Source organism: Callithrix jacchus, chromosome 2 (assembly GCF_049354715.1).
Source record: "Callithrix jacchus isolate 240 chromosome 2, calJac240_pri, whole genome shotgun sequence".
NCBI classification, from domain to species: domain Eukaryota; kingdom Metazoa; phylum Chordata; class Mammalia; order Primates; family Cebidae; genus Callithrix; species Callithrix jacchus.
The window spans coordinates 17,708,141-17,722,059 of record NC_133503.1 but is presented as its reverse complement, the minus strand read 5'-3'; the positions used below and the strand labels follow the sequence as shown (position 1 = coordinate 17,722,059).

Below are 13,919 nucleotides of genomic sequence, written 5' to 3'. Positions count from 1 at the left end.
CCGCTCTGCACTCCAGCCTGGGCGATAAAGCAAGACCCCATCTCAAAACATAAGCATATGTATTATATATAATACTCATATATTTTATCTATGTATGTATCTATCTATCACACATTAGGGTTGGGGGCCTGAGTGGGGCGGGGAGACTGCCGAGGTCATTCGTCCCTTTCTCCAGTGGCGCAGGCTCAAAACTCTCTGGCTGGACATTTCAGGGGTCCCCTGTACCCCCGGATGGAGGAAAGGCGGCTGCCTGCAATCCCACGCCGGGGCCTAGCCCTCCGGAGGGCCCGTCAGCCCAGCCAACCCAGGCCTTGCCCCCGACACCGAGCAGGCGCGCGCCGCATGGGCTGCGCTGGGCGGGACAGGCGGGCGCGGCGCGCGGGGGGCTGGGAGGCTCCGCTCCGCGCCGGCGCGATCTGGCCCGGGTTTCCGCGCCGGCCCCGCGCCCCGGCCTCCCCGCCCCCCGCGCCGCCGCCGCCGCTGCTGCCGCCGCCGCCGGAGGCCGCTCGGAGCCGCGCGAACATGGCCGAAGTCGGCGAGGACAGCGGCGCCCGCGCCCTGCTGGCGCTACGCTCGGCGCCCTGCAGCCCCGTGCTGTGCGCCGCGGCCGCCGCCGCAGCCTTCCCCGCGGCCGCGCCCCCGCCGGCCCCTGCGCAGCCCCAGCCCCCGCCCGGGCCGCCGCCGCCGCTGCCGCCGCCGCCGCCGCCGCCGCCGCTGCCTCAGAGCGCGATCGCGGGCGTGGGCTCCTCTGCCGGCTCCTCCGGGGGCTCCGGGGACGCAACGGGCTCTGGGGGCGCCGGGGACGAGGGCGCGGCGCCCGCCCTAGTGGCCGCGGCGGCCGCCTCGGTGCGGCAGAGCCCGGGGCCGGCGCTGGCGCGGCTGGAGGGCCGCGAGTTCGAGTTCCTCATGCGCCAGCCCAGCGTCACCATCGGCCGCAACTCCTCGCAGGGCTCGGTGGACCTGAGCATGGGCCTCTCCAGCTTCATCTCGCGGCGCCACCTGCAGCTCAGCTTCCAGGAGCCGCACTTCTACCTGCGCTGTCTCGGCAAGAACGGCGTCTTCGTGGACGGGGCCTTCCAGCGGCGCGGCGCGCCCGCCCTGCAGCTGCCCAAGCAGTGAGTAGCCCCCGCGATCCCCGCCACCCGCACCCGGGGCTTACCCCCGACCTCGATCTCTGCTGCCCTCCCCAGCTTGAACTCCTCCCCGTCCCCGTAACCCCCTACCGGCCCGGACTCCGTGATCAACACCGACCCCGGCCTCCTGGGCCTCTGGGGTCACCACGACCCCGATTCTTGCGGCCCAGGCCTGAGGTTCCCCCTCCACTTTCCCCAGCCTGGACACCCTGGTCGCCCCCAACCCCCACAGACCTAGACCCCCGGGGATCAACTCGGACCTCCTGTCTTCTGGACTCCTGGGTCACCCCCGACCCCAATCCCTGCAGCCTGGACTTGGGGATCCTGGTCGCCTCCGACCTCCACCGGCCTGGATTCTGGGTTCAACCCTGGCCCACATCTCGCGGGCCCTGGGGTCATGCCTGACCTCAACTCCCACCGGCCTGGACTCCTGGAGCTACGCCTACCCCAACCCCAACTGGTTGGGCCTCTGAGGTCACCCCTGACCCAGATCCCTGCTGCCCCCTGCTCCCACCGGCCTGGATCCCTGGGGTCATCTACATCCCCACCCAGCCTCAACACCCGAGGTCAACCACAACCCCCACTTCCTAGGCACCCCAGGGTCACCCCTGACTGCTAACCCCGCAAGCCTGGGCTTGAAGGGCCACTCCCACTCCTGTTCCACCCAGCTGAATCAGTGAGGTCACCCTGGACCCCCACGGGCTTGGACTTTAGGGTCACCACAGTCTGGCCTGTTTCTCAGGACCACCCCCTACCTCCACCAGCCAGAGCCTCGAGTCACCCTAGTGCCTATCCCTGCTGCCCTGGAACCCAGTGGCCATCCTGACCCTGTCTGGCCTGCCCTGGGCCACCCCTTCCCCATCCAGTCTGGGTCCTGGGGACTCCAGTGCAGTCACACAGGAGGGTGAGAGTGTTACTGTGGGAAGTGTGAGGTCCCCGGAAGCTTGGACTGTGATGAAGGGGCAGAGGCCCGGTGGGGAGGGGCCAGGACACGAATCCCGGGCCTCAGTTTACCTCACCAGTGACTACTCAGATGGAGTAGTGGGCTCCCGAGCTCCAATTAGATTCCCCCGGGCCCGAGGTCACCGGGGACAGAGAGACCCAGCTGGGCCTGGATGGCTGCCCAAGCCTGTCGTGCCTTTTCTCAGCATCCCAGGGTCACCTCCCACCCATTCCGGTTCCCTCCTTTCCAGCACCCCACCCTCTGCTCTGCGCCGACCTCAAGGTCTGTTGATCAGGAGAAAGCCTGTTTAATTACTCATTTCCTCTGGAGCCACTTTCTTTTTCTATTTAGTGATTGCCTGTAACTCCTCACCATGTTTATATTTCTTCAATGTCCTTCTCGTTCAAGGGTTGTCTGACTGTCTAATTACTCCCTTTTATAAGCGCTTTGAATGGGGTGGGGGGGGGGAATTTTTGCTGGGATAATTTCCAGGGCCCAAAGTTTGTGTCTGTAAGCTTACAAACCTTTGTCTGTTTGGTTACAAATATGACATTGAATAATCTGAAATGCAACATCAACAATGACTCACTCCCACTTAGGGGTGAGAGGGAAGTAGACCTTCATTTTCCAACCATGCTGAAAGGTGTGCATTTTGGTAGAATCAGAACTCGGGAGATAACAAAGTTGTTCTTTGCCTCAGTTATTACTCTGCTCTCTCTTTTCCATAACCTACACACTCTCTCCATTTGGGGCCATTAATGCATTTCCCTGCCTGTCTCCCCTCTGGTAAGAAAATGACAGGTGGGCTCCCCCAGGACCCCCTTAGAGCTGTGCTTTACAAATGCACCTTTATGTAATTCAGGTTCTCTGAGTGCTTCCATTAAACAGACTTGTTTTCAATTTCCCGTCCCAGCCGTGGAGACAGGTACACTCCCGAGTCAGATCCAGCTTTAGCGAATCTTGAGGGAGGCTTTCACAGTATTTTTTTTCTAGCTCAAGGAGAAAAAAGTTCGACCTGAGATCGTCACTGAATAGGCCAGTAACAAGTCTGTTATTTATGAAATGTTATCAGTGTATGTTCTTAGTGGGTACATTACAGGGCATCGTGGCAGAGCTGTCAGGCTAAACAGATGCCCGCTTGCTGACTTGGTGCATTAGATGTGCGAGACGTGCTCAGCCCACTGCGCCTGTCTGTTTTTATTTGACTTCACCTGCACATGTGAGCAGTATCTATGTAGACAGCAATGTAAAATGTACAAGAACAGAGCAGATGCGCAGAAGGAAAACATTAAATGGATGTCCATGTCCACCCGCCGAGAGAAGAGCTTTTTGTTGTTGTTGTTTTAAGATGAAGTCTCTTCTGTTACCCAGGCTGGAGTGCAGTGGCGCGATCTTATCTCACTGCAACCTCTACCTCTGAGGTGCAAGCGATTCTTGTGCCTCAGCCTCCTAAGTAGCTGAGATTACAGGTGTGCGCCACCACTTGGCTAATTTTTGTATTTTTTAGTAGACACAGGGTTTCACCATGTTGGCCAAGCTGGTCGCAAACTCCTGACCTCAAGTGATCTACGTGCCTCAGCCTCCCAAAGTGCTGGGATTACAGGCATGAGCCAACTCGCCCGACCGTAAAGCTGTTTGCTTCTGAAAGCTGCCAAAGTCTGTCAACAAAAATGTTTAGCAGTTCAAGCAGTTTTTTTTTTTTTTTTGAGACGCAGTCTTGCTCTGTCGCCCAGGCTGGAGCACGGTGGCACGATCTCGGCTCACTGCAACCTCTGCCTCCTGGGTTCAAGCAATTCTTCTGTCTCAGCCTCCTGAGTAGCTGGGACTACAGACACATGCCACCACGACTGGCTAACGTTTTGTAGTGTAGTAGAAACAGGGTTTCACCATGTTAGCCAGGATAGTCTCGATCTCCTGACCTTGTGATCCTCCTGCCTTGGCCTCCCAAAGTGCTGGGATTATAGGCATGAGCCAACTCACCTGGTCATAAAGCTGTTTGTTTCTGAAAGCTGTGAAAATCTCAACAAAAAATGTTTGCAGTTCAAGCAGTTTTGCTTTTTTTTTTTTTTGAGACGGAGTCTTGCTCTGTCTCCCAGGCTGGAGCGCAGTGGCTTGATCTCAGCTAACTGCAAACTCTGCCTCCTGAGTTCAAGCAATTCTTCTGCCTTAGACTCCCGAGGAGCTGGGACTATAGGCACACCTGACTAATTTTTTATATTTTTAGTAGAGATGGGGTTTCACCGTGTTAGCCATGATGGTCTGGATCTCCTGACCCTGTGATCCGCCTGCCTCAGCCTCCCTAAGTGCTGGGATTATAGGTATGAGCCACCACCTCACATTTTTTTTCTTTTAATTTTAGAAAACTTAGCACCTAGCTAGTCACATATGTAGAGCAGGCTGTCATAAACTTCTTTTTGGGTAAATATTCTTAAGCCTGGCGAGGTACAGTGGCTCATGCCTGTAATCCCAGCACTTTGGGAGGCCAAGGTGGGTGGATCACTTGAGGTCAGGAATTCAAGACCACCCTGGCCAATATGGCAAAACTCCATCTCTACAAAAAATACAAAAATTAGCTAGGCATGGCTCACGTCTGTAGCCCAGCTACTTGGGAGACTGAGGCAGGAGACTCCCTTGAACCCGAGAGGCAGAGGTTTCAGTGAGCTGAGATCATACCCCTACACTCCAGCCTGGGTGACAGAGCAAGACTCTGTCTCAAACAAACAAAAACAAACCAACCAACCACGATTCTTAACCCTGTTGCATTGAAAGTCATTAAGAAATTTTAAGGAATTCAGAGCAAGGAAGTTAGATGCATAAGTTTTTGTCACCCCTGAGTGGGAAATTCGTCACCAAATGTCAAGAATTACTGTGTCTGTTTTCTCTTGGGCTTTGGTACCTCTATTGCCATTGCTATTGGAAGTTGTGAATTTCTTTACTGTAAACTACAAATTCTCTTGCTGCATTGAAGTGTGATTGCCTTGAGCATGCTTGGATTTGGTGGGAAGTCCACGTCATATTGGTGCTCACACCATTTAAAGCTATGTTGTCCTAAACCGCCCTCTTCATCTTAGATCAGGTGCATGTAACACACACTCTCTGTACACCTCTCATCCAGGAAGGATACCAGAATTCACCCCTATTTGTTACTGGAAATATATAATTCCAAATCTTCAATATTCTTTTTTTTTTGAGACAGTTTCGCTCTTGTTACCCAGGCTGGAGTGCAATGGCGCGATCTCGGCTCACTGCAACCTCCGCCTCCTGGGTTCAGGCAATTCTCCTGCCTCAGCCTCCTGAGTAGCTGGGATTACAGGCACGAGCCACCATGCCCAGCTAATTTTTTTTTGTATTTTTAGTAGAGACGGGGTTTCACCATGTTGACCAGGATGGTCTCTATCTCTTGACCTCGTGATCCACCCGCCTCGGCCTCCCAAAGAGCTGGGATTATAGGCGTGAGCCACCGCACCCGGCCTCTTCAATATTCTTAATTATTGGTGGGGAAGAAAATGGCTTGTGACCCAGCTTAGAGCTGATCTTGGTCCGCTGGGTATCTGACGCTGTGTGTGGTGGGTGAGCATGTCGCCAGAGCTCCCAGGCCAGGAGAGTGTGCATGGATTCTGATTCAGGCTTGCTTGGTGTTGACTTGGAGGCACTGCCTGGGTCTCTGTGGTAGCATATCTTCTAAACCGGAAGCTCCCTGTGGCTGGGGCCGAGAATTTCCGATCTTTCCCCAGAGACCTGGTGCAGGCACTGGCTGGCATTAGGTACACAACAACTGAGTTCTGTTTGTCAAGTGAACAAATCAATGGACTAATGAATTTTCAGCTTCCATAGGAGAAAAATGGCATCACTGATTGAGCCTGGTGTCCTAAAAGGAGCAGTGAGCCTGTCGTGGGGCATTCAGACAGCCTTCTTCCATTCCGGGGAGGGGGTGTGAGGTGTGTGTGCACATGTGTGTGTGCTGTCGTCCTTGATGCCACTTACTTTTTTTGTTACATAGTGAATGTACCAACTAAATTCTTGTTTTGTTTTGAGACAGAGTCTCACTCTGTCATCCAGGCTGGAGTGCAGGGGCGGGATCTCGGCTCACTGCAACCTCTGCTTCCCGAGTTCAAGCAATTCTCCTTCCTCAGCCTCCCAAGTAACTGGGATTACAGGCATGTACCATCACACCTGGCTAATTTTTGTATTTTGGGGTTTTTTTTTGTAGAGACAGGGTTTCACCATATTGGCCAGGCTGGTCTCAAACTCCTACCCCAGGGGATCCACCACCTTGGCCTCCCAAAGTGCTGGGATTACAGGTGTGAGCCACGGCACCCTGCCAATTTTGGCTTGATGCCACTTAATTTTGAATTTGAATTACCCAATTCAAAATTCAAAAAATGTGTTTCATTCATGAACCTAAGAGACCCCAACCACATCCCATACTTGCTCTCCCCTCTTTTTCTGCAGACTTTTCCCCCAGTATTTTTATAGTAAGTGTAGATTACATGAATAATTACAGTGAGAACAAGACTTCTGTTTGTGATAACTTTCAGTGGCATCTTTTTTCTTTATACTTTTATGTGTTTTCCATATTGTCTGCAGTGAACATGGTTACTTTTCTTTTTATTATTTTTGAATTTTGTACAGACAGGTTTTGCCATATTGCCCAGGTTAGTCTGGAACTCCTGGCCTCAAACAATCCTCTCACCTTGGCCTCCTAAAGTGTTGAAATTACAGGCATGAGCTACCATGCCCAGCTGCTTTTTTTTTTTTGAGACAGAGTCTTATTCTGTTGCCCAGCCTGGAGTACAATGGCAGGATCTCAGCTCACTGCAACCTCCATCTCCCAGGTTCAAGTGCTTCTCCTCCTCAGGCTCCCAAGTAGCTGAGATTACAGGCTCATGCCACCACACCCAGCTAATTCTTTGTATTTTTAGTAGAGATGGGGTTTCACCTTGTTAGCCAGGATGGTCTCAATCTCCTGATCTCGTGATCCACCTGCCTCAGCCCCCTAGAGTAAGAACTGGGATTACAGGTTTGAGCCACCACGCCTGGCCACCCGGCTGCTTTTTTAAAAGCACACTTGTTTTTATCATGGTCAATTTTAAATGTAGAGTAATGAGCTTCCTTCCACGTGCCTGTTGCCGGAGTCAGTAGCTATCGTCTGGTGGCCAGGCTTGTGTTATCTTTACCCCCATTCACCTTTCCCCCACGTCCCAGTTATTTGGAAGCAAATCACAGATGTCATCTTTCTCTGTCTGTAAATATTTCAACCAAAATTTCAAGAAGATAATTCTGTCTTTAAAAAAAACTTAACCACAATGTTATTATCACACCTAAAAAATGAATAATTTCTTACTGTCCTTAATCAGTCCGCAGGTTTCTCTTACTGTCTGCATGATTATTTCTTTCTTTTTTTTGTTTTTGAAACGGAGTCTCGCTTTGTCGCTCAGTCTGGAGTACAGTGTCATGATCTCAGCTCACTGCAACCTCCGCCTTCTGGGTTCAAATGATTCTCCTGCCTCAGCCTCCTGAGTAGGTGGGAGTACAGGCATGCCCCATCACACCTGGCTAATTTTTGTATTTTTAGTAGAGACGGGGGTTTCACCATGTTGGCCAGGCTGGTCTCGAACTCCTGACCTCCAGTGATCTGCCTACCTCGGCCTCTCAAAGTGCTGGGATCACGGGTGTTAGCCACTGCATCCAGCGCCCCCAGCTTTTTTCCTCGTGAGGTCTTTTGTCCTGTGTAGTTCTTCACACCTGCCTTTACAGATTGGATTCTGGCAGCATCCATTCACTATGTCCCTCCCCCTTGTCGTTTCTGTAAATTGGTTACTAGACCTGGAGATTTGATCAGACTCAGGTGTTTTGTTTTGCTTTGTTTTGCTTTTCTGCCAGAACTGCCTTATAGGTGGTGACGTGTGCAGAGGTGAAAATGTCTGGATGTCCCCCATTTGTAACATTAGCAGCTTTCGGAGGTCATTGCCTGGGTCCCTTAATTTGTTCTCACCTGTACTTTTTTTTTTTTTTTTTGAGCCGGTTTCACTCTTGTTGCCAAGGGTGGAGTGCAGTGGCACAATCTCAGCTCACTGCAACCTCCACCTCCTAGGTTCAAACAGTTCTCCTCCCTCAGCCTCCCAAGTAAGTAGCTAGGATTATAGGTGTCCACCACCATGCCTGGCTAATTTTTGTATTTTTAGTAGAGAGGGGGTTTTGCCATGTTGCCCAGGCCAGTCTTGAACTCCTGACCTCAGGTGATCTGCCCACCTCCGCCTCCCAAAGTGCTGGGATTGCAGACGTGAGCCACCGCACCCAGGCACCTGTACTTTTTTGTGGTTCATTTTGACTGCCAGCATCGGATACCTGGCCGGGTTGCCATGCTCCACCTGCTGAGAGGCGTAGTGTGAATGGCAGGTGTTATGGATCACAGCCTCTGCACATGTGCCGTGAGAAGAAGTAATTAATTGTAACCACCAAAGCATTTTACTACATAAATGATTTAGCCCCTTTAAAAAGATCCGGAGATCGTTTTGTAGTTCATGAGCATGATGATTGGGTGTTTTCACGCGGTGTGTGAAATGTGCCACTCTGGAGCATTGTTAGGACATCAGCACGTTACCCGTCTGACCTGAAAAATAAATTAATTAATAAAACACGGGCCGAGGCGGGTGGGTCACGAGGTCAAGAGATCGAGACCATCCTGGTCAACAAGTGAAACCCCGTTTCTACTAAAAATACAAAAAATTAGCTGGGCATGGTGGCACACGCCTGTAATCCCAGCTACTCGGGAGGCTGAGGCAGGAGAATTGCCTGAACCCAGGAGGCGGAGGTTGCGGTGAGCCAAGATCGCGCCATTGCACTCCAGCCTGGGTAACAAGCAAAACTTCGTCTCAAAAAAATAATAAATAATAAATAATAAATAAATAAATAAATAAATAAATAAAACATATGGAAACCTGTTTCTCATGGCTATTTCCAACTGGTCACTTGAAGAGTATCGAATTAGTTTTATGCATTGTATAACCATCATACAATTCGTTATAGATTGACATGACATTATCTTGAAATTAACTGGAAAGTCACCCAGACATAGGGAAGTCAGTAAGCTTGTGCCCAATGCCCCATTACCTGGCATCAAGGGACGGTCATGGCATTTCTCTTCTTGGGTTTTTACACCCTTGCCACTGCCCTCCCCCGTCCCTTAGGACCCAGGCACTGGGTCATGCTTGGCTTTGCATTTGGGACAAGAGAAGGTATCAGATCAGTCTCTTTCCAGCGGGTAGATGTGAAAATTCAGGTGTTGCTGACTGTCTTCTCCACATGGAGGATCAACCTGCAGTGAGAAAGGCGGGCAAGGGCTGTGATTAGGGAGGATTGGTCTCTTAGTGAAGGAAGCCATGGAGGAGATAAAGGCCCATCCTGAGACCTGCAGCCCCAGGTCTGCTCCCTGGGAAGGAGCAGATTTGGGTTGCAGGATCTGCTGAAGGAAGGAATGTTCCCGTTGGGTAATGGTTTGAAACGGAGCCGGGGAGAATGGTCACGTCTGCAGAGGCTGGAGGGGAGCTGCTTCCCAGAGGGGGGTGAAGCTTTAGTTTCAGTCCATTTGTATCTTTTATTTATTTTTTTTTAATTTTTTTTTTTTTTTTGAGACGGAGTTTTGCTCTTGTTACCCAGGCTGGAGTGCAATGGCGCGATCTCGGCTCACCAAAACCTCCGCCTCCTGGGTTCAGGCAATTCTCCTGCCTCAGCCTCCTGAGTAGCTGGGATTACAGGCACGCGCCACCATGCCCAGCTAATTTTTTGTATTTTTAGTAGAGACGGGGTTTCACCATGTTGACCAGGATGGTCTCGATCTCTTGACCTCGTGATCCAAAGGCTGCCTCAGCCTCCCAAAGTGCTGGGATTACAGGCTTGAGCCACCACGCCCGGCCCCGTTTGTATCTTGATAGTCAAATTATGAAATGTGGCATCTCCGAATAGAGGCTTTATTCTGGTTTTTTGCTAGTTGGCAGTTACTATGTATCACATATATTTGTTCCAAGTGAGACTGTCAACTTGTTAAAAGTTACTTTAAAAAGGTTTGTGGGCGTGTGGCAAGTACATTGGGTCTGTGTTAAAAATATGAGCCACTTCTAGTATTTGGTTCACGTTGAGTCTTTCCAGCTTGCTGCCCATTTAAGAAAACTTATGTAGAATGTTAAAAGGCAATCTATGAGAAGGGTGTTATCATGTAGTATTATTGAATTGAATTTAGAATATCCGAATGAAAGCCTTTGTCATATTGACGGGGAATAGGGTTTGTGGGTGCTAAAAGTGTAGAACGTAGTGGTGTTCGTATTTGGTACTTTTGAAAAAGACGCAGCTATGTTTAAAATTATGTGCTGAAATGAAACTAAAGCATTTGATTTGGAGATGGAGTAATTTACGATTTGCTGTTTTTGCATCTTGTGAATGTCAGAGGATAAACTTGCTAAATTAATGACAACCCAAATTGCAGCAATGCCTCATTTCCATAATTACCCTGCATTTAAAGCATTTCATATTAAAATGAGAGGATTATATAAAATGCTCTTACTTTGATTTCCTGGAAATAGGCCCCTGCATTGTGACTTGTTGGGCTATCTTGCAGTTAATTTTCATTGCGACTATTACTTTTCATGAGTTTCTAGTTTTCTGGTAAAATGTTGCCGGGTAATTAGAAAGGATGAAAACAGAATGTGCGTGTGAGTGTAGCTGGTGAATTTACAAAGTGAAACCAAGAAGGCGTTCGGCGTGCTCCCAGGATTCGAGGAAGCAGGGTGCCCTCCCAAAGTGCTGGCACACGACTGTGATCCCAGCACATTGGGAGGCCGAAGCAGGCGGATCATGAGGTCAAGAGATCAGGACCTTCCCGGCCAACATGGAGAAACCTCGACTGTACTAAAAATAACAAAAATTAGCCAAGCGTGGTGGCATGCGCCTGTAATCCCAGCTACTCAGGAGGTTTGAGACGGTAGAAATCGCTTGAACCTGGGATGCGGAGGTTTCAGTGAGCCAAGATCCAGTCCAGCCTGGCAACTGAGTGAGACTCTGTCTCAAGAAAAGAAAATGAAAAGAGAACTCACCTCATCCGAGACCCATTTCTACGGTGTCGACGATATGTTTTCTCCTAGGATGCTGTGAAGATGAGTTTCGGCAGGTTTTGCTTTACTTAAACATAGCAGTTCTATCATTAAATCATGCACTGCTTGCAAATGTATAGCTTTTCTCTCCTAAGAATAATTTTCAGGAGATAGACGAACTGATCAATAAACATACAGAATACAGATGGGTTTCTTTTTTTTTTTTTTTGAGACAGAGTCTCACTCTGTCCCCAGTCTGGAGTGCAGTGGTGCAATCTCAGCTCACTGCACCCTCTGCCTCCTGGGTTCAAGTGATTCTCCTGCCTCCGCCTCCCGAGGAGCTGGGATTACAGGCGCCCCAGCTAATTTTTGTATTTTTAGTAGAGACGGGGTTTCACCATCGTGGCCAGGGTGGTTTTGAACTCCTGATCTCAAATGATCCGCCCACCTCAGCCTCCCAAAGTGCGGGGATTATAGGTGTGAGCCACCATGCCTGACCCAGATGGGGATTTTATACATGATTTGATTAAGAAGAATCTGCATTTAACCTTACTGGAAAAGGTGTGAACTGTCTTTTATCTGTTTCCTCAGAGGATGCTGCACTCTGGTTATGTTGCTGCCCTGCCTGGAAACCTCAATGGCTCCCATGTACCCAGGGGGGTGAGGCCCTGCCCTTCAGCCGAGACCCTGGTATTCTGAAGTTCCTCCCCTATCTTGTTCCCCTAAGTGTCAAAGGGCATGGTTCTCTCGGGGCAGAATGGCTGCTGGACGTTCTCTGCTTAAACCAGCAATTCCCAGATTTGTTTTAGTCTCAGGGCCCTTTTTTACTCTGATACTCCTGCACATTACTGGGGACTCCAAAGAGCTTTGGTTTATATGGGCTATATCTGTTGATGTTGACCATATTAGAAATTAAAATATATATATTTCTTCATCTGCTCAAAAATAGCAATAATAACTATTTCAATATATATATATATATACACTTTTTTTTTTTTTGAGACAGAGTCTCACTTTGTTGCCAGATGCCAGGCTACAGTGCAGTGGCACAATCTTGGCTCACTGCAACCTCCGCCTCCAGGATTCAAGCAGTTCTCCTGCCTCAGCCTCCTGAGTAGCTGGGACTACAGGTGCACGCCACAATGCCCAGCTAATTTTTTTGTATTTTTAGTAGAGACGGGGTTTCACCATGTTGGCCAGGATGGTCTCGATCTCTTGACCTCATGATCCGCCCGCCTCGGCCTCCCAAAGTGCTGGGATTACAGGCTTGAGCCACCGCGCCCGGCCTCAAAAATATTTTTTATTTTAAAAAAAAAATAAATTCTCTCCCCTCAAAAAAATAGAGTAAGAGGTTTTTTTGTAGAACTCTGTAATGTCTGGCTTAATAGAAGGCAGCTGGACTCCACGGCTGCTTCTGCTTTGAGTCGGCTGAGATGTGTGGTTTAGGCTGAAGTACATGGAGACAAGCCAGCCTCCTGCAGATACGTAGTTGGAAAAGGGAGTATTTTAGTAGCCTTTTCAGATGTTGGGGATAATTCTTGATTCCCCCACTAAAATGTGATATGGGATAGTTTCTTTTATTTCTTTGTTTTGTTTTGAGACAGAGTCTTGCTCTGTCGCCCAGGTTGGAGTGCAGTGGCACCATCTCGGCTCACTGCAACCTCCGCCTCCCGGATTCAAGCAATTCTCCTGCCTCAACTTCCTGAGTAGCTGGGATTACAGGCATGTGCCACCACACCTGGCTAATTTTGTATTTTTAGTAGAGATGGGGTTTAATAATGTTAGCCAAGCTGGTCTCAAACTCCTGACTTAAGGTGATCTGCCCACCTTGGCCTCCCAAAGTGCTGGGATTACAGGCATGAGCCACCGTGCTGGCTGGGTAGTCTCTCTTTATTTATTTATTTTTTGCGATAGCGTCTTGCTCTGTTGCCTAGGCTGGAGTACAGTGGTGCAATCATAGCTCACTACAGCCTTGACCTCCTGGGCTCAAGCAATTCTCCCACCTCAGCCTCCTGAGTAGCTGGGACCACAGGTGAGCACCACCAGACCAGCTTATTTCTTTCCTTCTTTCTTTCTTTTTTTTTTGTTGAGATGGGGTCTTGCCACGTTTCCCTGGCTAGTCTCAAACTCCTGGTCTGAAGTCACCCTCTGCTATGTCCATGGATGTTTTGTACTGTGTTACATTAAAGCTCATTGCTCTTTTATTTTTGAATGAATCTTTTGCCCCTCCGTGTGATTTTGTAACATCATACATTGGCCATTGAAGAATATTGATTGAGTTATGCAGTAATGTTAATATAATTATACAAAACAAAGTCTGTTTTATCCTGAGGTTCAGCTGGTAGTTAAACTTGATCCCTTCAAACCCCATAAGCTTTGTTTTTTTAAGTAGAAATCTTTTATAGGAGCAGGCTTTTTAAAGTCAGTTAATTTTTAAATCTGTTTTAAAAGTTGAATGACATGGCATATTTTTAATAGACTTTTTATAGAACGGTTTTAGGTTCACAGCAAAAGCATATTTTTATTGAAATAAAAAAGTTACATAATTTAGTCATTGGCCTTATTAGCATCTTGTGACATGACTTGGCTAAATTTAGCATATTTTTTTTTAATGTACAGGAACTTTTTGATAATTTAGGGTGGCACAATTTATCCCATCAGTTTCTGCTGTTATTTTCCCTGGGGGGCCTCTCTGTCCCCCAAGCCACTCTCTGATGGTGCCCCTGGCCTTTCAGGCACAGATGTGGGGGTCTCCTC

General features: G+C 49.2%; 1 protein-coding gene and 1 non-coding gene across 2 annotated transcripts in view; both read left to right on the top strand.

Annotated features, from left to right (window-relative positions):
• The first annotated feature begins 508 nt into the window (after positions 1-508).
• The window catches only part of FOXK1 (forkhead box K1), a 92,132-nt gene continuing 78,721 nt past the window's right edge, over positions 509-13,919 (top strand). The window contains exon 1 of the mRNA XM_017967013.4: positions 509-1,115. Coding sequence (XP_017822502.2) covers positions 523-1,115 — 593 coding nt within the window. The 5' untranslated portion in view covers positions 509-522. The remainder of the gene's footprint in view (positions 1,116-13,919) is intronic.
• Positions 8,586-8,690, top strand: LOC118151975 (small nucleolar RNA U13). The gene has a single exon (XR_004740363.1). It is a non-coding gene; the product is annotated as a small nucleolar RNA U13 (small nucleolar RNA).